Source organism: Elephantulus edwardii, unplaced genomic scaffold (genome assembly GCF_000299155.1).
Source record: "Elephantulus edwardii isolate Elephantulus edwardi_28Jun2011 unplaced genomic scaffold, EleEdw1.0 scaffold00039, whole genome shotgun sequence".
Classification (NCBI taxonomy): domain Eukaryota; kingdom Metazoa; phylum Chordata; class Mammalia; order Macroscelidea; family Macroscelididae; genus Elephantulus; species Elephantulus edwardii.
In genome coordinates, this window is record NW_006399789.1 from 18481109 (window position 1) to 18509046 (window position 27938).

General features: G+C 39.4%; 1 protein-coding gene across 1 annotated transcript in view; it reads right to left on the bottom strand.

Moving 5' to 3' along the window:
- The window catches only part of LAMA2 (laminin, alpha 2), a 746602-nt gene that overhangs the window by 19890 nt on the left and 698774 nt on the right, over positions 1 to 27938 (bottom strand). Inside the window, exons 57-60 of the mRNA XM_006885032.1 lie at positions 25625 to 25801; positions 25207 to 25375; positions 1198 to 1310; positions 673 to 862 (exon numbers count right to left, since the gene is read on the bottom strand). Of these exons, the coding sequence (XP_006885094.1) occupies positions 673 to 862; positions 1198 to 1310; positions 25207 to 25375; positions 25625 to 25801 (649 nt within the window). The remainder of the gene's footprint in view (positions 1 to 672; positions 863 to 1197; positions 1311 to 25206; positions 25376 to 25624; positions 25802 to 27938) is intronic.

Sequence of the window (27938 nt, forward strand, 5' to 3'; positions counted from 1 at the left end):
TATTGTTCTATAGTTCTACTTTTGAGAGCAAAAATGTCTTGTAGACAGACTTTTGAGAACCTTAGTCATGCAATATGACAGAACTCTGGATTATCATGATGAGGCATGTAAGTAGTCAATTAGATACTTGAATAGATATTAACATATTTTCCAAGGCTACAACAGGTGTATAAGGCGTTCACTCTACTTTGAGTCTATCTCACTTTCGAGTAGTCCAAGAGTGAATACATTGTTGTTATGTGCCATCAAGTCCACTATAATTCATAGTGACCCTATGAACAATGGCTCTGAACCTTGCCCTATTCTGAGCCCACCTCACTATCTCTGACACACCTATTCCCATTTCTAAAGTCACTATGTCAATATGTCTCAATAGGCTCTTCTCTTGAAGTGAATCTCCACCCATCTAAGCATGATGTCTTTCTCCAAGGACTGGACCACACTGACCAAGTATTCTCAAAGTACATGAGACAGAGTTTCAAATTCCTTGCCTCTAAAAAGCAACCTGGTTTTACCCTCTTTAGAACAGATCTGTTTGTTTTCTTGCCAGTTTGTGGTATGTTCAGTACTCTTCTCCAGCACCGCAACTCAATGGCAGTGAATATATGCTTTGGCAAAATAGTACTGGCAGATGGGGATATCGGTGTACTTGGTACCCAGGTTCTATAATACCTTGTGCCACTGGCCATCATTGATCTGGACGGGGATCATGGTTTTGGTGTCTCCACTTCCCAAGTCATAACTGAAGTAGGGAAATCCATTCCTCAGCTGAACTGTGGCAAAATCAGCATGGTTTATCCGAGCCATGTAAAAAAGCAGTCCCGATTCAGCTTCGGTTCGTACTTCAAACTCAATTGTGAGGCTGTGAAATAAAAGCAGACAAAGTAACACACTATTCTTTAAAGAGAGATTATGAAAGCTCAAAGGTAGAGGCCAATGGAAGTGGGACAAACGCTCTTAGAGATCAGACCTGTCTAAATCTGCTGATCCCCAAAAGAGGGTGCAGCAATAGACAATTTGTTCTCTGCAATCATTAATGAATCACAACACACACACACATGCACATACCCTCATTAATTAATTAATCAATCAATCAATCAATTAATTAATGCATGTAGTTGATGACACTTGATTAGATGTAAATGCTCAATATTTCCAATGATCAGACTTTCCCCAACATCAAGGAATAATACATACCTGTTCTTAACCTTGGTGTCATCAAAAGCAATTGCCATGTGACTATTTTTTGAAAGCCCAAACTGCTTACTCCCCAGCAACAAGGCTGGTTCTGATTCTGCAGCACAAGGACCCTATAAAATACCAAAGGGGAAGAATGAGCAAGTGATGGGTTCTTCTCTTAAAATGTAATGCTGGTGTGGACTTGTTCCTTATGTACTAGCTTAGAGTCTTTGTATCATGAGACTAAAGTTCTTTGGAATAAAATTAACTTTCTATAACTCTGTATTCTATTACAAGTTGTTGTGTGTCACTGAGTCACAACCGAATCATAGCTGACCCTCTGCCAGGTTTTCAGAGGCAGTTAATTCCACGGGTGGAGAATGCCCATCCTTCTACCTTGGAGAAGCTGGTGGATTTGACACACACGCCTTTGGGATTACAGCTCAGCTTCTTGCCACTAGGTTACCAGAGCTCCCTTTGGAGCTCTTTTACACTGTAAGCACTTATTAAATAAACATCCTGGGAATTTGATCCAGTTATCATATTTTTTTAATTGTCAAATGAATGTAACCAACAAACATTTATTAACTCACATTCTCATTATTCGTCAAGGGAAAGTAATTCCTTCTATTTCTGAAGAAACTAGAATTTCCTTTTTGCTTTCACTTCCCTTGTTGTTGTTGTTTAATGCTGTCGAGTCGTAGACGACTCATAACAACCCTATGAATGAACAGCCTGAGCACTGTTCGTACATAGAGTTTCCGGAGGCAAGCCATTTTGGAAGTGGATGCCGCTCCTGCTTCCAGGCTTGATTTAGTCGGGAAGCTCCAGCCAACACTGTCCACCATGGGTGCCCATTACCACGATTGGCACATCACTGTCACTTCCCTTAGGATGAGTTTTAGTCTTAGAAGATTGTTAACAGCGAAAATTAGAAGCTAGCCACCTAGGAGATTATCAGAGTAGAGAAACATTTCTCTTCTTGCCCTCCACATTGCCATCTTCTGTTACATCCCTTTTTTCTTGACAGTTATTGGTCCACCAGAAGGTTTCCATGAATTTTAGACTTTTAAGATGATATATCTGAACCTGCAAGTCAGCCATTTCAGGTCCTTTTCCAGTTGCTAGGCAACCAAGCTTTTTTTTTTTTTAGAGTATAACCCATCATTCACCATTTCAACTGCTGCTGTTCAAAGAGCAGCATCCTATGGTATTTACGAAAAAGAGAGTTCGTGTAGGGCTGGCTTCATGCATGTGTTATATGTACCATCAGTTAATTTGATGCTCTGCTGTCACCATCTTGGAATCTTTACTACTTTTTGAACAAAGGTCTGGAATTCTTATTTTACATTCAGCCTTGCAAACCATCTAGCCAGTTCTGTATTTATTGATAGCTTCTGCTAGATAATCTTGATAATCAAAGCTACTGAAATTACCTAAGCCACAATCTGTTCCTATTTTCACAGAATATTTCCAGGGACAGGTGGGCTACAAAGTCTTGTGCAGCCTGAGAAAACAAAGAACGTGCACACTGCCATCCACCTCTCTTTTGGAGATCTACACTTAAAAGACGTCAATGGACCATGGCCCCAGTGAGCGTTGATTCAGCGGAGGTTCCCAAAGAGCCCAAGGCAGTCTCTTTGATAAGGTGCGTTCTTCCTGAGCAATGTACCTCAGATACGACTCAGCGCACAGAAAATACCTGCTCCATGAAGAAAAGCCTCCTCTTTTCTCTGGAGCTTAGTGGAACTGAGCTCTCTGTCACAGCAGGTAAGAGGCTTTAAGTGTTTTGAAATGCAATGAAATTGGTCTTCATGGAAGTATTTTCTTTCTTGCTCCCTGGGATATGGTGAGTTATAAAAAGCAGACTGTGGCTGAAATTTGCACAGATATGCACAAACCCAGTGGGTAGGACAGGAAAATGCTATTCACTCAGAGAGCTGACCAGCTTCCCTGGGAATCAATGAGCGGCACCTTTCCTATTACACTGTCTGTGAAGTGAATCTGAATGAAAAAGGTTTTGGGGGCTTAGCGTCTCAGCAGTCAGTGCTGCTATTAATATAATTGGGAACATTTATCAATCTCAGGACATTTCCTGTACAGAAGGCCATCCTAACTAACACAAGAAGTCCAGGATCTTTTGTCAGAAATTTCTGAATCTTTACCAGATATTATCCCACCGGGGACAGAACTTGACTGAAACATCTCACAACCTACAGCTCTGAAAATGAAGGGACTGAAAAAGTCAATGAGTTTTAAAGAATTAGGAAACAACATGTAGCCTAAAAGAAAACCACCAGCAAATTCTTTGCATATGATTGAGAATACTGTTGTCACTTGTCTCATTCTCATAAGCAAGCTGCACTTGAGCATATTCTGATTCATGACAAACCATGAATAGGAGAATACACTTGTGTCTTCCATAGGATTTTCAACGGCTGACTTTTTGGAAGCTGATCACAAACTCTTTCTTCTGCAACATCTCTGGGTGGACTCAAATGTACACATTTTTGCCCATTTTTGGTTGTACCACCAAGGAATTCTTAAACAGTTATTGGCATTAATCTGGAACCCTCTCATAGATGATTGTCCATTGGATTTCTGAGGCTCTAAATCATGTGGGACGAGACTGGCTCTCCTTCATGAGAGATTCTGGTGATTTGAACATCCTGAGGGTTAATCTTTTACAGAGCAATTCTCTAGGCCACCAGAAATCCCTAGGAACTTCTGGCTACTATATTATTGTTATTGGTATGTGCATGCCAGTTGGAACTAATCCATAGTTGACCCTCCAACAGGTTTTCAGAGACTGTAAATTGCATGGGAGGAGACTGACCATCTTTCTTTCACAGAGCAGTTGCTAGATTTGAGCCACCTGCTTTGAATTGCAGTGAAACTCCTTACCACTAAGCTAGCAAAGCTCCTCAGTAGTAAGTCTCAATATAAAATAAGTTTTTAATATAATATTTCTTCATCTCGCATACTTTGGACATGTTGCAAGGAGAGACCAGTCCTTGGAGAAGGACATCATGCTTGGGAGGGTGGACGGACAGCACAGGAAAGGAAGACCCTCAGTGAGGTGGATTGATTCAATGATTGGGGTAGTGGGCGTAGGTGTATTAGAGACAATGAGATTGGCACAGGATAGAGCAGGGTTTAGGGCTGTTGTACATAGGGTCGCTATAAGTTGCAGGTTACTCAATGGCACATAACAACAACAACAACAACAACAATATAATTTTTAGGGAGCTCTGGTGACATGATTTTTAGTTTTGACTTGTTGGCATACACTTGCAACAATATAATTTCTAAAATTATCAAGAAGGTATTGGCAAAGATTCAACAATTTTATTGTTAATGGCTCTGGAGAGCTTTGGACTTTATGGCTTTGACATCATGATCCCACTACTTGTTAATAGACAGGATGTGTTTTTCCAACAGCACTTCTGATCTTAGAAGCACACCTCCATCACCAATTATCAGATGTTGTAGGTAAAAGGGCTCTGCTTATGTCATTTTAGGAACATTTCTGATATAAACAGGGGAGAAAATACTTTCTAAGAGAGATTTTCAGAAGTACTACATGAAATGTTGTTTTTATATGCCACATACCTCCCAATGAGGGTCTTATTTTACTTCTGGAACAGGTTACTATTAAGAAACAGGAAGAAGCCAAGACCAAACCCAACCACCTGGCACCAAGTCCTTTTGTACTCACAGCACACCTTCAGGACAGAGAAGCACTGCCACTTGGGATTCTCAAAGCTGTCCATTATTATGAAACTAGATTGACTCGTCTTTCTCCTGGAGGAGTGTTGGGTTTGAACTGGCAGTCTTTTAATTAACAGATTTTAATTAACAGATTTTTAATTAACAGATTGGCCAAAGGTATAGAACAGTTTGGCAATTAACTAGTCATTCCAATGCATGACTGTTGTTGTGTGCCATTAAGTCCGAATGGGCTGACTCATTCAGTGGGTTTTCAGAGATAGTTCATCACTCAGGAGGTGACTGCCCATCCTTGTCCTGTGGAGCAGCTGTGTACTGGGGACTACAGCACAGCCTCTTCCCACCTGGCCACTTCACAAAGCAGAAGTAGAGCAAACACATTTTTCTTTCTTAGCATCCTAAAGAGATGTTTACTACTATTGATTTGCAAAGAGATGGAGCTTAGGGTAACTCTTTTTTTTTTTTTTTTTTTTTACGGGTAACTCTTAACACAACTTTTACCCTTTCCCTTTATAAAACTGATGGTTGACAAATAAATGAGAAAGAGTCCAAGTCAGAAGATTTTGTATCTGCTTTAGACTTTATATAGAAAATACAATTCACAGGTCTCTAATTTAATAAATTCTTTTGTTTCAAATAGATCTTCTGCATTTATTAAAGGGAGACAAACATGGGTTGTGTTTGCTCAGCATTACTTTTCCCTGGGTGTATCTGAGTCTATGCCTAGTGTTAGTATGTGTGCATTTCTCAGCATTTTATCTGCTGTTGTGTTCTCCGTCCCGTCCTCTGGAAGCCTCCAAGGTTGGGGCGGCTCATTCTGAAGTTCAAGCCTCTTTCATCTTTCTTAGATTTAAAAGGAGAATATGTGAGATGGAAGAGAAAGCACCCCATGGTTCACCTAAGGATAAACTCATCTAGTCATTAAGGATGTTTTTAACCTTCCTTCCTTCCTATAGCCATCTAAATTAAGGAAGAGGGATAGCAGGGATCAGCTTCGAAAGATTTCATTATAAGGGGAAAAAGCACGGTCACTGCAAGATGAATCTTCCTCCTGCAAGCTAATGTGATCTTGAATGGAGTCATCATATTTTGGGCATGACGCTTCATCTGTGCCCTTTTGGAACCACCAGTTTCTGGAATGTATTAAAACAATGGCAACAACTAGAAAAACAGGGTCACGGGAGAAGCTCATCAATCTCAACATGTTACAATTCTGCCACCTGGTGGGGACTCATTAAAGTACGACAAGGATCCAAAACATAACCCACTGCCTCACTGACTTAGCTACAGGCAAGGACAGAGCAGAACGGGCCATAGTCTTTCCAAAGCTGTTCAAGCAGAATGCTACAACTTCCTTGGACAAAGCGGCTGGTGGGTTTGAAATGCTGACTTTCTGGTTAGCCGCTAAGTGCATGACCACTGTGTCACTAGGGTTCCTTTGTATTTGTTGTTGTTATGTTGTTAGGTGCTATCAAGTCGATGTCAACTCACAGCAACCCTACAGACAAGAGACCAGAACCGTGCCCTATCTCACACCGTCCTCACCATATCTGATGGGCTCAAGCCCATTGCTACAGCAGTCTCTGTGTCAGTCAATCCATCCTGCTGAGGAGCTCCCTCTTCTCTGCCCTCCACCTTTCTCAGCAGGATGGACTGGTTCCTTCGACCACGTGCTCCAAGATGCAGTTTCTCCAGCCTTGCCTCCAAGAGGCACCTCTGTTGTACATCCTCCAAGTTTGGACTATTTGTTCTCTTGGGACACTACAGGGAAAATGTGTTCTAAACCCACACAGGTATTCATTGCCTCTGCTTGTGAGAGAATGTGTTGGGAGCAAGACAGGCAGTGTGTGGGAAGCCTATATTTGGTGGTGTACCTGTTAGGTGACAGCAGTACGTGTTGGAGAGGATTCTGAAGGAAGCCATGCTTCTTTTAGGAAGGTGTTTTAGGAAAGTGACAGTGCAGTGATTAATGCATTGTAACAACTTTCCACCCTCAAACTCTTCTTAATTTAGTTTTGGGTTAGAATAAAAGCAATAGTCATCTGGAATTGGCAGGGTGACAGGCATTGGGAAATTAGTTATTGGACTCAGCATAGCCTATGATTGGATGAGAAACATTCTTTGAATTTATATTGGCCCAGGAAACCAATTTCATTAATCAAAACTCATGCATTTGGTTTTGCCACTGAAGGCACAAAGTTTAGAAGGTTTATAAAGATTATATGATTTCCTTCTTTTTCAGGTACTAATCCTTCAACAAACATGGGCTAAGATCACATGACGATATGGATAAGTATCTATGAAGCTCTTTGTGTGGCTGTGTACTAACTAGTGGCACTAACTTTACAGCACCAATTTCAATCTTTTCATTTATAAAGTCTCTCCTCAAACTATACTGTAGCACTGGTCTGTGTGTTGCTCTACAGAGGTAACTCGTGGTTGCTGTGCTACTGAACAAATGTGGTAATGGTTACCCATGGTGGACAGTGTTGGCTGGAGCTTCCTGACTAAAACAAGCCTGGAAGCAGGAGTGGCATCCACTTCCTAAATGGCTTGGCTCTAGAAACTCTATGTACAAACAGTGCTCAGGCCTTTCGTTCAAAGCGTCGCTATGAGTCGTCCACGACTGGACGGCACCTAACAACAACAACAAGAAGCTATACTGACAAAGTAGATTCTGTTAACTCTGTACATGAGTGCTTTTGGTCGATTTGTTAGTGGAAGCAATTTTGACAAAAAAATAGTACACACTATTAACACCCTATTAGTCCTGAATTGAATCTCCAAGTGGTGCAAATGATTAATGGGCATTAATGCTGACTGAAAGGTTGGAGTTCTATTTTACCCAGAGATGCCTAAAAAGATAGGCCTAGGTATCCACTATTAAAAAAATCACCCAGTGGAAAACTTTGGAATACAGTTCTGCTCTAACTCATAAGGTTTTCCCTGAATAAGAATCCAAGAAGAACCTCATTACCATCGAGTTAGAACTGAATCAGTGCTGACCCTTCAGTGTTTTTCCGAGGTTGTAAACTGCACAGAAGGAGATTTGAACAACCTCCTTTTGTATTGGCAGCACAACTGCTTACCCACTAGACCATCAGAGATCACTAATTAGAATAGACTTGCCAATAAATGAATTTTGGTTTTCAGTTTGAAGAGAGATTTACTGTGTGATGGGGGGGGGGGAAGTGTGTTTTCCCTTTAAATATTTATCAGCAGGTAATCAACTTACCCTTTGTCCCAAAATATACTTAGATTTAAAATTTGTTACATGAAAGTTTCTGGAGAAATAGGGTTTTTGGCTCAATTCTTTCCTTCTCTGCAAATGCCTTCTCTCCAGTCCCTAAAGACCACTTAGTAGCTTGGAGACTCTCAATTGTTTATACTGCTCTTCTTAGTTTTCACATTTTAGGTTTTGCAGTTCAAAGTTCACGTTACCAATAAAACCCAAAGGGAAAAATACAGTCAGCCTACTGTATATAGATCTACACAAGTCATAGTCACTACAAAGATTTGGTATAAACATTGCCCTTTCTTGCAAAGAACTTGTCAGATATCAACAAATTTCTGTAATACTTTTAAGCTGTTGTTGTTGGTGGTCGTGGTGTTATGTGCTATCGAGTCATTTGCGACTCATAGCAGCTCTACATACCACAGCCCTGAACCCTGTTCTATACTGTGTTAATCTTATTGTCTCTGACACACCTCTTCTCATTACCCCAGTCACTGAACCAATCCATCTCATTGAGGGTCTTCCTCTCTTGTGCTGCCCCTTCACCCTTTCAAGCATGATGTCCCTCTCCAATGATTGGATCCTTTCTGCAACATGCCCAAAGTATGTCAGACGAAGCCTCAGAATCCTTGCCTCCAAAGAGCAGCCTGGTTTCAACCTCTAACAAACCACTAACTCTTATCTATCCCCAACCCTTGACATCTTCCACGAGAAATATATACAAATCATGTTACTGTTGTTGTTACGTGCCATCAAGTCACCTGTGACCCATAGCAACCCTATGTAAAGTAGCTCTGAACCCTGCCCTGTCCTGAGCAAGTCTCACTAATTCAGACAACCACCATTGCCCCAGTTACTGTATCAGTCCATCTCATCTGGGGTCTTTCTCTCCTGCACTATCCCTTCACCCTCCCAAGCATGATGTCCTTCATCTCCAAGGTCTGGTCTCTCCTGGCCGTGTCCCCGAAGTATGTGAGATGGAGCTTCACAATCCTAACCTCCAAGGAGTAACTTGGTTTCACCCTCTCTAAGACAGGCCTATTTGTTTTCTTGGTGGTCCACGGTATGTTCAAGACTCTTCTCCAGCACCACACGTCAAAGGCATCTATTCTTCTTCTGTCATCCTTAGTCAATCCAGTTCTCTGAAGCATAAAAAGTAACTGCAAAGACCATGGCCTGGATTAGGTTCATCTTAATCTCTACACTGACATCGTTGGTTTTCAGTACTCTGGAAAGGTCCCTGACAGCAGATTTTCATGGAGCCAAGTAATGTACAAATATAGTGTGTAGAAATTATTTTCCCTAACTCTAAGTGGGATAAAGAAGAAGAGAAAAATATAAAAAAAAATAACAGGCTATCACCCTAGGAAAATAATATGTGTGAACTACACTCTAACATGTATTTTAGAAGATTGGCATAATCTATTTCACAAGCACTTTCTCAAGATGCTTTTAAGTTGCCTGAAGCACAGTGAATACTATCCTCTTATAAATTGCTGGGATGGAGTAGGGTGTTGTATATATAAAGAACAAGCTGACACAGAGAATATATCATCCCTGGCAACTGTGCTAAGACAAACACAGGGCTTTCACATATAGGCTGGTGTCATTTCAGGAATTGAATTTTAAGTCATACTTCTTAAATATATTACTGAAAATACAAATTTTAATCAAATAAATATTAGGTGAGAATGAAAAATAATATGGAAATAAAGAGATAATAATCATATCATGCTGTTATTTATATTGCTGAAAACTGGAATGAATAACTAGTACTTGTCTCACCCTGAAAGTCTGAAAGATTTAACTGATTAGTTTATGAAGGCGTAGTATGAGTATTTCTACCAACTGTTGCAGTCAGAAATCAATCACACATGTAACTAACATGTATTAATAATGATATGTAACTGAAATGCGAAAGTTAGGAACCAGGAAGAAGGATCAGTAGTCAAAAAATATGAACGTGGTGACAGAAATGAGGCTGCGGATAGGATGAAAGAACTGCACAATCAATGATTTATTCATAGCAAATATCTTTTATAAGAAACATAAACAGAGGCTGTACACATGGATTTCACCTGATGGGATGCACAGGAATCAGATCGATTATATTTGTAGAGGAAGTCATTGGAGAAGTTCAATATCAGCAGTTGAAACTAGGCCAGGTGCTGATTGTGAACAGACCATCAACTACTCATATGCAAGTTCAAATTAAAGCTAAAGAAGGTTAAATAATGTCCACAAGAATAAAAATTTTACCTTGAGTCTATCTCCCCTGAATTTAAAAACCAACTCAGGAAGAGATTTGAGGTCTTGAACACTAATGAATGCAGACCAGACAAGCTGTGGGAGGATATCAAGAATATCGTTCATGAAGAATGCTAAAAGTGATTACAAAGAAGGAAGAAGAAAAGACCAAAATGGATGTCAGAAGAGACTCTTAATAGTACACTAGAATTCCAAGAAGCCAACAAAGGGAAGAAATCAAGAAGTTAAGGAGCTGAATAGAATATTTTAAAGGACAGTCTGGGTAGACACATAAAAGTATTATAATGAAATGTGTAAGGACTTGGTGTCAGAAAATCAAAAGGGACATAGTGGTGTGGCATTTCTTAAGCTGAAGGAAGTAAACAACAAGTTCAAGCCATAAGTTGCAATATTTAAGTATGAAATGAGCAGAGTAGTGAATGATTCAGGAAACATTAAAAGAAGAATAGAAGGAATATATAGTGTTATTGTACCAAAAAGAATTGACTGACACAGAAGAATTTAAAAAGACAATATATGATCAAGAGACAATGATGATAAAGGAGGAGGTTCAGGCTGCTCTGAAGAACTTGGCAAAAAAAAAAAAAAGTCCTAAGAACCAATTGATGTATTTCAACAAACAGATCCTTCCCTGGATGTGCTCACCAAGTTGTGCCAAAAAATCTAGAGGACAACTGCTTGGCCAGCTGACTGGAAGAGATCCATATTTATTGCAATTTCAAAAATAGCTGACCTGAAAGAGTGTGGAAATTATCAAACAATATTACTAATATCACATACACTGGCAAAATCCTGGTGAAGATTATCTAGAAATGACTGGAACAGTACATTGACAGAGAACTACCAAATATACAAGCTGGGCTTAGAAGAGGATGTGGCACTAGAGACATTATTGCCAGTGTCAGATCAATCTTGGCAGAAAGCATAGAGTACCAGAAGGATATCTATCTGTGTTTCATTGACTATGCAAACGTATTTGACTGTGGATCACGACAAGTTGTGGCTAATCTTGAGGAAAACGGCAATCTCAGAACACTTGTGTTTATGCAAAACCTATACTTGGACTTGGAAGTAGTCCTCAGAACAGAGTAGGAAAACATTGCATGTTCAAAATCAGGAAAGGAGTGCATCAGGGATGCATCCTGTCTCCGTACCTTTTCAATCTCTATGTAGTACAGATTATTTGGGAAGCAGGGTTTTATGAGGAGGAAAGTGGTATTAGGATTGGAGGAAGACTCATCAACAACCCATGTTATGCAGATGACACAACCTTGCTTGATAAAACTGAAGAAGACCTGAAGTACTTGCTGCAGAAGCTCAAGGACAGTAATGTTCAATATGGTTTGAAGCTCAACATCCAGAGGCAAAGATTCTCACCACTGGGCCAAATTGGCAACACCATGATAGCTGGAAAAAATACTGAGGTTGTTAACAATTATGGCCTGCTCAGCTCCACAATCAATACTCTTAACACGAGAAATTAGGAAATCAAGTGATGAATTGCATTGGGAAAATCTGCTGTCAGGGACCTCTTCAGAGTGCTTAAAAGCAACAGTGTTAATCTAGAGACTAAGGTATGTCTAATCCAGGCATACTTACTTGCTGTCTATCAGAGAACTGGACAATGACTAAAGATGACAGAAGAAGAATCGATGCCTTTGAACTGTGGTGCTAGAAAAGAGTCTTGAACATACAATAGACTGCCAAGAATATAAGTAGGTCTGTCTTGGATAGGGTGAAACCAAGTTTCTCCTTGGAGGCTAGGATTTTGAAGCTCCATCTCATATACTTTGGGCACATGGCCAGGAGAGACCAGTCCTTGAAGAAGAAAGACATCATGTGTGGAAGGGAGGAGTGACCACGCAGAAAGGAAGACCCAGGATGAGATGGATTGATATAGTAACTGGGGCAATGGGGTCAGGTGTGTCTGAATTAGTAAGAACGGCTCAGAACAGGGCATAGTTCAGAGTTGCTGTACATAGGGTTGCTACAGGTCATAGGTGACTGACTCAATGGCATGTAACAGCAACCAGAATAATATGAGTAATGGACCATTGTTATCAACTAGGTGCTCTGCTAAGTCCTTCACATGACTATGTGACTCATCAATACTCAATAAGTATTGTTTTTATTAGATGGTATAAAGCTGACTGTGACCCTATGAACAACAGCACTGAACCTTGCTCTGGTGTGTGTCCCCATCCCCTCCCCCTTTTCATTGTTTCTTATAATTAGAGATGGCAGATAGATAACTTGCTTGAGTTCAATGTGTAAAATTAGGTGTTTTTCCTGCAGTAGGAAAGGGAGGCAGGGCCACAAAATGCAGCCATTTGTCTACTGCCTGAGTTAATTTTCCTTATTGGTTTTTAAGTGAATGGATAAAGGGAGGCTTAAGATGTCCCCCTCTTCTGTTGAGAAACACAGGTGTGTATGGGGAAGGAATAAAGAAAGTTTGAAGATAAAGGTTTCCTATAATTTATATTTTATTTTTAAATATGAAACCAAATCATAGTAACGAATATTTTTCAAAATAATGAGAAATCACCCATAGTTCATAAACAGTTACTGTTTGCATTTGATATGGTTCTTGCAGAGAACTTGCGTACGTGTTTTCTATATAGTGATAGAGATGTGACTATGTAGCGCACGGAACCCTGCCTGTCCCATAGTCAAAGGCTGGTGGTTCAAATGTGCCAGTCAGTGCACAGGAGAAAAGGACTGGTGATCTGTTTCTTTTAAAATGGTAGCCTAATATGAACAATGAAGGGGAGGAAAGAACAAGTAATAAACAGATAAGTTGGGTGAAGGGAAAATTAGTGTTTGATTGTGGTTGCTGTTTTTATGTGCTATTTAGCAGTTTTTCAGAGGCAATTTTCAGAGGGTTGCCAGAGGGTTTGATTGTTGTTGTTGCTATGTGCCTTCGAGTCGCTTGCGACTCATAGTGACCCTTTGTAAAACAGCCCTAAACTCTACTCTGTCCTGTGCCAATTGCACTGTCTGTGACATTCCCACCCCAATTTCCCCAGTCACTGAATCAATCCACCTCATAGAGGGCCTTCCCCTCCTGTGCTGTCCCTCCACCGTCCCAAGCATGGTGTCCCTCTCGAAGGACCTGTCCCTCCTTACATCATGTCCAAAGTATGTTAGACGGACCCTCAGAATCCTTGCAACCAAGGAGCCACCCAGATTTACCCTCTCCAGGGTGAATTTATTTGTTTTCCTAGCAGTCCATGGTACTCTGAATAATCTTCTCCAGGACCACAACTCAAAGGCATCAATTCTCCTTTCAGGCTCCTTAGTCATTATCCAACTCTCTGATGCATAACAAGTGATAGCAAAGACCATGGCCTGTATCAGATGCAGCTTAGTCTTCAGAGAGACACCATTGTTCTTTGGAGAGGTCCCTAACAGCAGACATTCCCGATATGTCTTTTAATTTCCTGGCTACTGGTGCCAAGTGTGTTGACTGTGGAGCCAAGCAAACTAAAACTGTGAACAATCTCAGTCTCTTCACCATCCATCCTGATGCTGCCAATTGATCCAGTAGTGAGAATCTTTGTCTTCTTGACATTGAACCTCAATCCATATTGGAGGCTGCGCTCCTTGACCCTCTGCAGCAAGCGCTTCAGGCCCTCCTCAAGTTTCAGCAAGCAGGGTTGTGTCATCTGCATAACGCAGATTATTGATAGATCTTCCACCAATATTGACCCCATATTTCTCCTCATAGAGCCAATTGTAATTAATGTTATAAAATGAAATGTCTCTTAATGATTAAATAAGAATCTAATAGAATTTGTAAACTACCACTAAAACAAACAACAATAAAAAACCAAAACCAAAAACCACCCAGAAAATACTAAAGGGGAGTTAAACTCTGTCCTAGAGGGTTGTTATGAGTCCACATCAACTCAACAGCACAAACAGCATACAGTGTGTATAGTATTATATTGTATCTTTCACCCTTAACATAATTCTATAATTAATAATCCAAATGTTTAAGGCTTCTTTCAGTGTTAACTTTCTATGATTATTCTAAGGCAAACAATTGGATCACTATTCCACTCAACTTTTGCTGCTGTGTTGTCTATGAAACAGAATGTGCTGTGTTGGAAAAGTTAAAGCAAACACCGCTGAGAGAAAATGGAAGCTGGAATTAGAACAGAAGGTTATAAGAATACTTAAATGAGTTAAAATCTCCAGTTCCAGATGGGTAAGTATCTTCATTTTAGAAAGAAGAATGTAACTGGGGATTCTAGAGACCACGGTGAGATAGATTTGTTTGAGACACTATATTGAAAAAGTTTGTGTAGGTACTTTGAAAAAGAAAGGGGATCTCATAGGGCTGAGTTTCCCTTAAAACTGAGGACCTGATTTGAGATGCTGAAGTGATGAAAAGGCCCATGAGGTTTGGATTGACTGAATATATTATTTGTGTAGCCTGTTTAAAAATTAATGGATTCTCAGTTGCTATTAACAGAAATGATGAGAGATCAAGGAAAGGAGATTTCTTAAGGTCCCGTTACATGTCTATTTTTGGTATCATAGGCTATTCTTCATGCCAATTTTGAAAGGAATATTTAAGATTTAAGAATATTGATTGGTGGAAATAAGGAGTTAGAAATTAAGTTATCCATGAATACATAATGTAATGAAATATTTAACCCAGGAAAACAGAAGATTCAGCTATTTTCAATCCTTGGAGAAATGTAAGACAATGACAGAATAAAATTTAATGTGTTTAGCCACAGAAACTCAATAACTACATAGTGTGTTATAAGAAGATAACGAACTTCAGTACAGTATTTGAACAATATGTTGTTGTTGTTGTTGTTAGGTGCTGTCAAGTTGAGTTGTTGTTGGTTGCCTTCAAGTTGAGCATGAGTCATAGCAACCCAATGAAGAAAAGGCCTGAAGCCCCTCTACAAATATAAACACTTATCAAAGTTTATAGAGTTTCCAGAGGCATGTTATTTAGGAAGTGGATGCCATGTCCTATTTCCAAAGTACGACCCATAATGACCCTGTCAACAACATATTTGAACTTTGTGGTGTCCCTTGCTATCTTCACAATCTCTGACATACTCAAACCCATTGCTCCAGTCAATGCATCAATCTAGCTAGCTGAGTGTCTTCGTCTCTTTCACTGACCTTCCACCTTTCCGAGCATGATATCCCTCTCCAAGGAATAGCCTCTGCTAGTAGCATGCCCAAACTATGTGACATGAAGATTTACCACTTTTGCCTCCAAGAAACACTCTGACTGCATCTTCTCCAGGATATACCTGTTTATTCTTTTGGTCATCCATAAAATATTTAGTACTCTTTTCCAACATTACAACACAGTTCAAAGGCAACAATTCTTCTGTCATCCTTCACCATTGTCCACCTCTCAGATGCATAGCAAGTGATTGAAAAGACCATGACCTGAATCAGGGGCACTTTAGGCCTCAAACTGACATCAATGCTCCTAAATAATTTGGAGAGGTCCTGACTACAGACTTTCTCAATGTTATACATCTCCTGATCATAAAGCATGCAGTATTTCCTAGATGTATTCTAAGGACTGCTTCCTGGTCCAAGGATAGGTTTCACATAAGCACAATCAAGTGTTCTGTGATTTCCACTTTCCTCAAGGTTAGCCACAATACGATGTGATCCATATAGTCAAATGCATTTGCATAGTCAATGAAACACAGACATTCTCCTGGTACTCTTTGGTTTCTGCTAAGACATTGGTGATAATGTCTCTAGTGCCACAACCTCTTCCAAATCCAGCTTGTATTTCTAGTAGTTCTCTGTCAATGTACTGTTCCAGCTTTTGGATAATTTTCAGCAGGAGTTTGCTTTTGTGTGATATTAAGGACAGTTGGCCAGGTAGTTGTCCTCCAGATTTCATGGCACAACTTGGTAAGCACATCCAGCAGAGCATCTGTTTGTCAGGGATGCGTCCTCTCTCCACAACCTTTCAATCTATATGCAGAACAGATCATTCAGGGGGCTGGACTTTATGAGGAGGAATGTAGCATCAGGATTGGAGGAAAACTCATAAACAACCTACATTATGCAGATGACACACCTTGCTTGCTGAAACTGAGGAGGACCTGAATTGCTTGCCACAGAAGGTAAAGGACTGTAGTCTTCAATGGACTGTAGTCTTCAATAAGGATTGAAGCTCAACATTTAGAAGACAAAGCTTCTCACCACTGGGCCTATTAGCAACACTATGATAGATGGAGAAGAGTTTGAAGTTGGTAACAATTACAGCTTGTTTGGTTCCACAATCAACACTCTTGGCACCAGTAACCAGGAAATCAAAAGACAAATTTCACTAGGAAAATCTGCTGTGAGAGACCTCTCCAGAGTACTGAGAAGAACAGAATCAGTCTAGGAACTAAAGTGAGCCTGATCGAGGTCATGGTCATTGCAATTACTTGCTATGCATCTAAGAGCTGGACAATGACTGAAGATGACTGACAGAGAAGAGATTTGTGGTGCTGGAGAAATCTTGAACCACAAAGAAAACAAATAGGTATCTTGGAAAGGGTCAAACCAAGTTTCTCCTTGGAGGCTAGGATTTTGAAGCTCCATCTCACATACTTGGGGTAAGTGGTGAGGAGGGATCAGTCCTTAGAGAAGGACATTATGCTTGGAATGGTGGACAGACTTTGGAGAAGAGGAATACCCTGGATGAGATGGGTTGATACAGCAACTGGGGTAATGGAGTTAGGTGTGTTGGAGTCAGTGAGACTGGCTCAAGATAGAATAGGCTTCAGAGCTGTTGTACAGAGTTGCTTTGAGTTGCAGGCAAATTGAAGGCACACAACAGCAACAACAACAACAACAACAACAACAACAACAACAACAACATACATCTCCAGATCTCCTGACTGCTGGTACCAAGAGTGTTGATTTTGGATTCAAGTAAGATTAAGTTATTGACAGTTTCAATCTTTTCTCCATCTATCATCATGTTGTCTGTTGGTCCAGTGGAGAGAATTTTTGTTTTCCTAATGTTGAGATGCAATCCATATTGAAGATGGTATTCTGCAACTATGAAATATCATTTCATCCCAGTAAGAATAGCAAAATTTAACAGAACAGCAAGGAACAAATGCTGGTGAGGTTGTGGAGAAACTGGAACCCTTATTCACTGTTGGTGAACGTGTAAAATGGTACAAACACTGTGGAAGGCAGTGTGGTGCTTTCTCAAAAAGTTGCAGATAGAGATACCATTTGACCCAGCAATTCCACTACTGGGAATATACCCCAAAGAGACCATAACTGTCACCCAAGCAGGTATATGCATACCCATGTTTATCGCAGCTTCAATAACAAGGAGTTGGAAACAACCTAAGTGCCATCGACAAAAGAATGGATAGAAAAGCTGTGGTATATTCACACAATGGAATACTATGCTGCATTGAAAAAAATGAACTCATCCAATATTATTCAAAATGGGTGACCATGGAGGGCATTATGCTGAGTGAAATATCTCAGTCATAAAAGGACAAATACTGAATAGTGCTACTGTTGTAAAACAGGACTGGCATCGGGGTTTGGGGGACTGAGAAAGATGGGATAACTAATGTATACTACATTGAAACAGATGAGGGAGAAAACTGTTTAAAAGGGATATTTGATTGGGTATTATTGTCATAACAGGAGTCCAGAACAAAGGCTGCATAGTGGAGTGGACCTGGGGAGAGAGAATGTAAAACAATGAAAGAATTTTTCTTTTACTTTTCAAAGAGAAGAGTGTACTGGGGGTGAGGGAGAGGTGGGCAGGGAGAAAAGTACAACAATGAATGAATGGAAAACCAAAGTCTCTGTAAATTTTCATTAAAATTAATGATAATAAAAAATTAAAATAAAAAGATTGTATTCTTTGATCTTCTGCTGCAAGTCCTTCAAGTCCTCTTCACTTTCAGTAAGCAAGGTTGTGCCATTTGCACAATGTAGATTATTGAGAAGTCTTTTTTTGATCCTGATGCCACATTCTTCTTCAGAGTCCAAATTTCAAACAACCTTCTCAGCATACAGATTGAATAGATAAGGAGAAAGGATGCAACCATACACACACCTTTCTTAATTTTAAATCATATTGTGTTCCCTTGTTCTGTTTGAACAACAGTCTCTAGGTCTTGGCATAAGTTTACTTGAGTATGTTTAAATGTTCTGGGTTTCCCATTCTACCCAATGTTAGTCACAATTGGTTATGATCCACACAGCAAATGCTTTCCACCATCAATAAAGCACAGACAGAAATCCTTCTGCTATTCTTGCTTTCAGCCATGTTCTCTAACAATATAGCTTTCTGATAATTAGAGTCTGCCTCATCATAAAGCAAAACTCTTGTTTCTGTAAGAAGTGCCCAAGTAAAGGTCACATCAAGCATTAAGTAAACAATTCGTGAATTAAGATAGAATTGGACTATATGATCTCAGCATTCTTGAGAGTAATAATTAATAATTTTAGTTAGCTTAGAATTTGGGATCCATATTTCTTTCAAAAAAAGAACTATTGCACAAATGCACATTAGATCCTTGCTTAAAAAAATCCCCTCAAGATACTTTTGAATTTTTCAATTGAGAACATATATTTGAATGTAGGGAATGGATAGTGTTGGTTTATATTTTTTTTAATTGGTTTCCATACAAATTCCTCTCTTCTCTCTTCTCTCTTCTCTCTCTCTCTCTCGATCTATCATCTCTATAATCTATATCGATATCTATATCTATAGTGTTTCACATTTTCCTACATTCACATAGTGTTTCATATATACATTATGTTTCATAAAATTACTTGTCACTGATCTGTGCACACCATTATCCCATCTTTTCAGGTCCTCACTGAATCTTTCCCATTTCCTTAGCCTCCTTCCTCCACAGACCAAATTATGCAGCCCCTTGATATCCCCACTGCACACCCTCAGCTTCCCTGTTCCCTCCTTACCTCTTGGACCTTTATACACATTTTACTAGTTATGCATCTATTTTTACAATAATGGTATTATACAGTATTTGCCTTTATGAGACTGAGTTCACTCAGCATAATGCTGTCTAGATTCTCCCACGTTATATTTTTTAAATTTGTTACTCCTAAGTGCTGCATAGTATTAGATTGTGTAAATATAGTACACTTTCTAAATCTATTACTTTTTTTTTACATTTGGGCTATTTTCCTGTTCTTACAATCTTAAATAATGCTGCTATGAATGTAAGTGTACAAATCTCCATTTGTGTCTCAGTTCTAATTTCCTTGGGGTATGTTTCTAGTAGTGTAATTGCTGGTTAATATGGAATTTTACGTTCAGCTTTTTGTGGAAAGGCAAAACTGCCTAGCAGAGTGGTTTTACCATTTTACAATCCCAACAACAGTGTATAAGAGTTCTTATCTCTCCACATTCTCTCTAATATTTATTGCTTGCTGTCCTATTAAACTTTGCCACTGTTACTGGAACAAGATGGAATCACATTGTAATTATGATTTGCATCTCTCTTATCACCAGTGATTTTTATTTATTTATTTTTTTTTTATTGCCAGGGATTTGAAAGTGTCTTCATGTGTCTGTTCTCCATTGAATATCTTCCTATGTGAAATGTCTCATGTCTTTTCTTTTGCCCATTTTGTAATAGTGTTATCTTTCTTTTCTTGTGGAACTCCTGTAGGATTCTGTAAACTTTTGTTATGAGACTGTTGTCTGAGATGGCATTTCCAATTTTTTTTTCCTCCAGTCAGTAGATTTTTCTTTTCCCCTGTTGGAAAGGGTTTTTGATGCATCCAGAGACTTAATCTTTAGAAAGTCCCATTGATCAATTTTATCCTCTCCTGGTTGTGCTTTTCTGGCTATATTTGCCAGTCTCTTTATACCATAGGCTAGGCCTTCTAAGTTTGGTCCCATTTTGTCTCTTATGATCTTTATGGGTTTGGACTTTTCCCTTAGGTCTCTGATCCACCTTGAGTTGATTTTTCTGCATGGTTTGAGATGTGATCCTGTTTCAGCTTTCTTCAGGTAGAAGCCTATTGGAACAGATGGTTTTATGGTGTGAGTGTAGAGAAAGAAGAACATTAATTTCCCTTTGCTGAGTAGAAGATCAAGCTCAAGGTGATTTCCATCATAAGGTATCTGAGGAAAAAATTTTAAATCCATGTGGCTGAACTTACCAGCCTTCATGAAGAAGTCAACACCATGAACTAAATCCTACAAGACTCATGATTTTCCCCTTGGTATTTCAGTGACCTTTTGTTATTTTCTTCTTGAAATAACACTAACCCTATTTCCAATAAGTTATATAATACTAATAAAATAGGTAAACAATACTAATAAAATAATAGCTTGTAGAGCACCAATGAAGTGATGCATATAATATGCCCAGCAGAGCACATGGACAATAAGAGTTAAACAAGGAATGCAGTGATTCCTCATGTTTTCTGCTATGTGAAATTCTTTCACTTTTCAATGTATTTTCACATATATATTATCACATTTCATTATTATAACTTCCAGTGTCGGCCAGGTAAGTATAGAATCTACATTTTAAAGAGGAAAAAAATATCTAGAGTGAATGATTAGTTTTCCTGAAATGACTATTTGCCTTCTATTTAAGAAAGAGTGCCAGTGGCAAGGAACATATTGCTCAGTGGTACAACCCGTTCCATCCTGGAGCTTACGAAGAGAAGTGAAACATTCCAGAGTTTTCACAACCTGCATTCACAGACATATGCTCTAGCTGGCAATCATAATTCTCTCAATCAGCAGGACTTAGAAACATAGAGTCTGTGCTGTCACGAGTATAGAAAGAGTGATCCATTGGGACACAGCGGTGGTAAGAATTTAAATTAGTGTTTTAGGTGCTGCTGAAATTGATGGACATTTGGAAAAGGAAATTCAGATACATGTGTGCACACTTAGACATGCTCATCTTTTGGCCTTACAATTCTCCATCTAACAATATAATCAGAAATAATAAAATATGCTTTGTCAATGAGGTGCTCACCCAATAGTGACAAACTAGAATTTGCTTCCTAATGGGGAAGTGGAGGAATAAACTGTGAAGGAAGAATGTTGTCCTAATGGAGAATTACTCTGGAGTCAGACTCACTGGATTAAAACTCCTACCCTGTAATCTCCAGTTGTGCAAGAGAGTTAGTTACTCAAGCTAGTTAAATCTTTGTTGACTCATCTAAAAATAAAATCATGCTATCTACTTTACACTAATTTTTTAAAGAATTATATATGATAGTTAATGGGGGTGTTTAGCCAGTGATGTGTCTACAGCACTTAAAAACAGCAATCAAAAATATTATTACACAGTAGCTATTTGCAGTTAGGTGTCATTGATAGTGACCGTATGAATTAATAAAACACGGTCCAACTTCTACTGTGATTTAGCCTATCATTATAGCCACCAGGCCAATGAATTTTTCTGAAGGTCATCTTTTTTTGCCTTCATCTTACCAATCATGGTATCTTTCTCCAGGAACAGATCTTTCCTGCCAGTAGCCCCAAACATGTGAGATAAAGTCTCATCAGCCTTGCTTTGAAGATACATTCTAATTGTGCTTCTTCAAAGACAAATTATTCTGTTGGCAGACTGTGATCAATATTCTTCACCAAAAGTATAATTCAAAGGATTTGATTCTTCAAAACTCAATCTCAAGTCAAAGTTAACTGACAGATGACCCTCTAGTGGGTTTTATGAGGTGGCTGTAATTGGAGTCAAAGGAGATTTCCAGTCTGTCTCCTGTGGAGACACTGGTGGGTTTGAACCAACAGATATACACCATCTTTGGGTTAGCAGTGCAACTCCCTACAGACTATGTTATCAGATCTTCTTTCAGTTCTTCATTGCAATGTCTCCCCATCAAGTACATTGAGAAGTTGTGTTGTGATTAAAAATATGATGGCCTTTGTAAGGCACATCTTAGCTATAAAGTGACATTCTCCCTCTTTAGGACTTTAAAGATGTTTTCCAGCAGATTTGTCCAATGCAACACGTCATTTGATTTAATGGCTACTGCCTTCCATAGGCATTGAATGTGAAACCAAGAAAATTAACACCTTGACAATGTTATATTTGCTTTTTTTATCAATCCACAGGTAAGTATTTTTGTTTTCTTTATCTCGAGGTACAATCCTTACTTTGTGTCTTACTATATTAAGATATGCATCTGAGACCTGGACAATGAACAAAGATGATAGAAAAAGAATTGACACCTTTGAGCAGGGGTGTTGGAGAAGAGCACTGAACATCCTATGGATGGCCAAGAGAATGAACAGATATGTCTTGGAGACGGTACAGCTGAGTGTTCTTTGGAGGCAAGAATGATTAGGCTTCACCTCACATACTTCGGACATATTGCTAAGAGGGGCTATTCCTTGTAGAGGGGCATGATGTTGGGAAGCATGGAGGGTCGGCAAAAGAGAAGAAGACCCTCATCCAGGTGGACTGACATGGTGACTGCTGCAATTGGCTCCTGTGGAAGTGTGAGGATTGCAGAGAACAGGACTGGGTTCAGATCTTTTGTTCACAGGCTTGCTATGAATCTCATTCATCTGGACAGTACCTGACAACAACAACAACAACAACAACAATCCTTACTAAAAGCTGTAGTCTTTGAATTTCATTAGTAAGAGCTTCAAGTCTTTTTTGTTTTCTACAATCAAGATTGTGTAATCTGCATATCATTGGTTGTAAATGGGTAACTATTCTAATTTTAAGAGGAGAGCTCTGATGGCTTTGGTCAGACCATGGGACATACAATACTCTTCTCTAGTCTGTTGTCTGTAGGGTTGCTATAAGTGGTACTTAACTTAATAGCATTAAACAACAACACTAGTGACTTAGTTATGATAATAAGTTGTGCAACCAGTTCAAAGGCAGGAAGTTTGAATCTCCCAGCTATTTTGTGAGAGAAAGATGGGTGATCTCTTCCCATGTGATTTATATCTTCTGAAAACCCACTGGAAGGTCAATTGAGTCGGTCGTCAACACTTAACAATAATACACTATTTTAAGTGTTTACTATATGCCATATGTTGTGCACACTTTAAAGCCATTATCTTTCTTAATACTCACAATAACTCAATAACTCTGTGATATATGTGCTATTAGTAAATTTATTTTCTAGGTAAGACAATTGAAGATTTGATTGTGTAAGCAACTTCCCAAAAATTCATACAGATAGTGGTTGAAAGTGTTGGAATGTGAGCTCAGGCAGACTGACTTTGAAGCTCATCTTCTGATACAAGATATACAGTCTCTCATACAACAGACATTTATATGTCTCCATGGGTATATGACACATTATGTGAAACCTACACTTGGACCAAGAGGCAGTCGTCAGAACAGAACAAGGAAACACTGCATGGCTCAAAATTGGGAAGGGTGTACACCAGGGATGTATACCATCTCCATACCTTTTCAATCTATATACAGAATAGATTATTCAGGAGACTGGGCTCTATGAGGAAAAATGTGGCATCAGGATTAGAGGAAGATTCATCAACAATCTGCGTTATGTAAATAATACAATTCTGCTTGGTGAAACTGAAAAGGACCTGAAATTCTCACTGCAGAAGGTCAAGGACTGCAGATCAAGATCCAGAAAACAAAGATTCTCACCACTGGACTGATTAACATCATCATAATAGATGGTAAAGAGATTGAGATTGTTAATAGCTTTAGTTTGCTTGGCTCCACAATAAACCCTCTTGGTACCAGCAGCCAGGTAATTAAAAGATGAATTCTATTGGGAAAGTCTGCTGTCAGAGACCTCTCCAAAGTACTGAAGACCAACACTGTCAGTCTGGAGACTAAGGTGAGCCTGATACAGGCCATAGTCTTTGCAATTACTTGCATCAGAAAGCTGGACAATGAGCAGGGACGATAGAAGGAGAATTGATGTCTTTGAGCTGTGATGCTGGATAAGATTATTGAATATATCATGGACTGCTAGGAGAACTAACAGGTTCATCCTAGACAGGGTGAGACCAGGCTGCTCCTTGGAGGAGAGGATTCTGAAGCTTCATCTGACATACACTGGACATGTTGCAAGGAAGGACCAGTCCTTGGAGAGGGAGGGACATCATTCTTTGGAGGGTAGAGGGACAACACAAGAGAGGAGGACCTTTGATGAGCTGGATTGATTCAGTGACTGGGGCAATGGAAGGCAGGTGTGTCAGAGATAATAAGATTGACATAGAATAGAACAGAGGGCTTTTGTACATAGGGTCGCAGGCAACTCTACGGCACGTAACAACAGCAACAACAACATGTGTGTATGTATTTATGTATATGCCCATATAGATGCACTTACATGATATTTAGTAACAGGGTTAGTGAGAAATTATCAGTAATTAAGGATACCAAGCTATATGCTGATATAAGATCAACTATACAAAAGGCATGTTGTTGTTGTTGTTAAGTGCCGTCGAGTCGCAGGAGCCTCATAGCGACCCTATGAAGGAGAGTCCTCAAAGCTTGGAATACAAAATAGAAAATGAAATATAGTTTCCTTTGTGTGGTGGTATTATGGATGAGTTTAATTCTTAAATCTTTTTTGTGTTTACCAGGTTTTCCACAGAAAATATGTTCCATTTCATTCACAGACAATTGAAAGGAGAACAGACACCTAAATAAAGAATCTAAGGATGATGTGTGAGAATGGTTTTTCACAAATAGGTTTCTCTTTTTCCAATTCTGGCTGTAGAACATACTAGACATTCTGAATGGCAACTCTTCATTTATCTTTTGGATAGAGCAAATGAAAACAGTGAGAACACAAATACTTACATGTACTAGAACCGGGGTAGGTACAGGGAGGCCTGGCGTGGGAATTGGCTCCGGATGAATAACTATTTCAGCAGGAACCGTTCCATCTTCTTCCTCACGAGGCTTCTGATCTGCACAGTGACCAATGTCTGCATTTTTGAATGATACGGGCTGTGCAAAGTCCACGGGGCTGTATAATTAATGGAATATAATTAAAACGAGATAATTTTCTTTTTATCATCTTGTTTCCTTAAAACTAAATCATATCCTCCTTTTAGGTTTTCTTGGGGAGTCATCAGTGTCATAGAGAATTACCACTTGAAAATCATCAGTTTCTTTCCCCTGCCTTTTGAGAATATGATTTTGGATAGTGTTCCAAGAGCAGGGAGACTCATATGAAAAGGGAGGGAGGGAAATAACAGTAAAAATATTAACTTACACAGAATTAAAAACTAGATTCCATATACAGCCTTCAAAAGGAGGGATATTTCTGAGTGGGGAAGGTTGAAATTCTGGTGGAGCACCTCCAACAAAAAGCTTCTTAACTTCAATAGCCTGTTCCACCGTCAAGTTCTGCATGTGTCTTCTGTTTTCATCAACTTGGACAGTAAAGATGCTGATGAAACATGAAAAACCAACAAGGACAAAACACAGAATGTTAGGTACACTTGGAAAGCAAACTCATTCCTTCTTCCCTGCATGCCTTCCTTCTGTAGCTCTGAAGGGAGCCAAACAGTACATGATGATAAGGAGATCTACATTAAAAGAGTGTTATCCTTTCTCAGGACTCATCCCCCAGCCTCTCCTCTTTTTGTTAACTCTCCCCAACAATTTCCGGAAGCCAGGCAATGGCCTAGCTGCAACAGTAGCCTCTAATAGTGTTGATAACAATGGCCTACAAACCAACATGAGCCACTAAGAGCAGAGGCTTCTGCACTGTGTAGTAATGTCTAATCATGAAAGACTCAGTGGGTTTAGCACAGCATGGGGTCACATTTTGTTTGGCTCTTTATTTCTTGGTTTGTGTTAGCTATTATCTTCTTGCTAGGGGACCAACTGTACTCCTGAGAGCTTAGATTGCAGGAATGAACAGCAAATGCATACAGTACCATTTCTAAAGAATGCAACTGCTGGCTTTTGAATAGGAGAGGCAGGGAAGAACATCATGCTAATTGTTCCTTGCAATGATTTTCCTTAGTGGCTGTTTCCCTAATTTGCTTATCAGAGATAACTCACACATTACTAATTGAGAACATCATGCTACTTATTCACAACAATCGCTGAATCCTGGGGCAAAGAATCACAAGGCACAAAGAGCTCTGAAATTGGAAATGACCAAAGGCATTTTCTCATTTGTTAAAGGAGCAAGCTTTGGGCATGAAGACCAACAGTCAGCATGACAGTATTAGTCATAAGTATTAGTCACTGGCCTGAGGATGCAGACTGGATTACTGAAAACTCACTCCATACCTGGGGAAGGAAACCAAGATGCCTGGCTGGAAAACCTCAGTCCTAACCCTACATTTCCAATGATTTTATAAAGAAGAAAAACAACCTGCAGATCTGGGAACAATAAACCCAGAGAAAAGATACTCTGAATTGGTACCAAGCAATCGCCCACATATGGACGATTTAAAAGCAAGAGGATGGAACAAAAGGCAGATGTCACTGTGGTTCAAAAATGTGACTCCTCAGGAGGTGGAGAGGGGGCAGATGAGCTTCAGTTTCAAAGGAACAATAGCGGCAATGGAAATATTGGTGTTCTACCAGATTCTCTTATCAGGATGCTCCAGTCCTTGTATAAAGGCACTATACAGAAGTCAGCAAAAGCTAGGACAATCCTCAGAGAGATGGAATGACACAGAGACTGTAACAAGGGCTCCAGGACTTCAGCAATCATGAAGATGGCACAGGATAGGACAAAGTTCAGGTCTGCTCTTCATAGGGCCGCTATAAGCTGTAGTCCACTCAATGTCACCTAACAACAATAACAGTAGTTGCCAGGTTCTGGAAGAATGTGTTAACAAAAGTCAGATTGAACCTCAGTGCTCAAAGTGTGGTAATTTTGGAGACCTTTAGAAAACCATTGATTTCCAGGTACATGTGACTCACTGAGAAACCACTTCTAGCCCAACACCTTCTTATCTTTTACTAACAGAAACCTCTTTTTAACGTGATAGGAATGCTTCCTAGGAGTTTTAATGAGCATTTCAAATTATGAGCAAAGATCATTCAAGAAGAACAATTTCTACTCTTGATTAGAGTTTTTAAAGAGTCAAGACATGTCTTCTTTCTAATGTAGATTCATTCTAGTTTTGCCCAAGCACCTTAAGAGTTATCTTTTTATTGCCTGGTCACTGGCTGGTGATAAAGAATGAGCCTGGGCTTTAAAGAGGAACAGATCTAAATTAAGTACTGGCTTGGGAGTTTACTAGCTATGGGATTTTGGACAAGTTATTTAATCTTGCTCAGTCTAATTGAATTTGTTTATTAAATGGGAACAGGAATACTTATGTCAAATGATGAAAAAATATTTATTAAGTTGTAGTTGTCGTTATGTGCCATTGAGTCACCTGTGATTCATAGTGACTCCTACGTACAGCAGCTCTGAGGCTTGCCCTGCAAGAGACCGCACTAATTCCATACTTGTATGAAGAATTCTCTTACTATGGAGTAAACCATCTCATTCATTTGTCTTACTTGCCTAATCAACCAGTCTGTGCTTGGAGTTTAATATTTTATTCTAGTGGGAA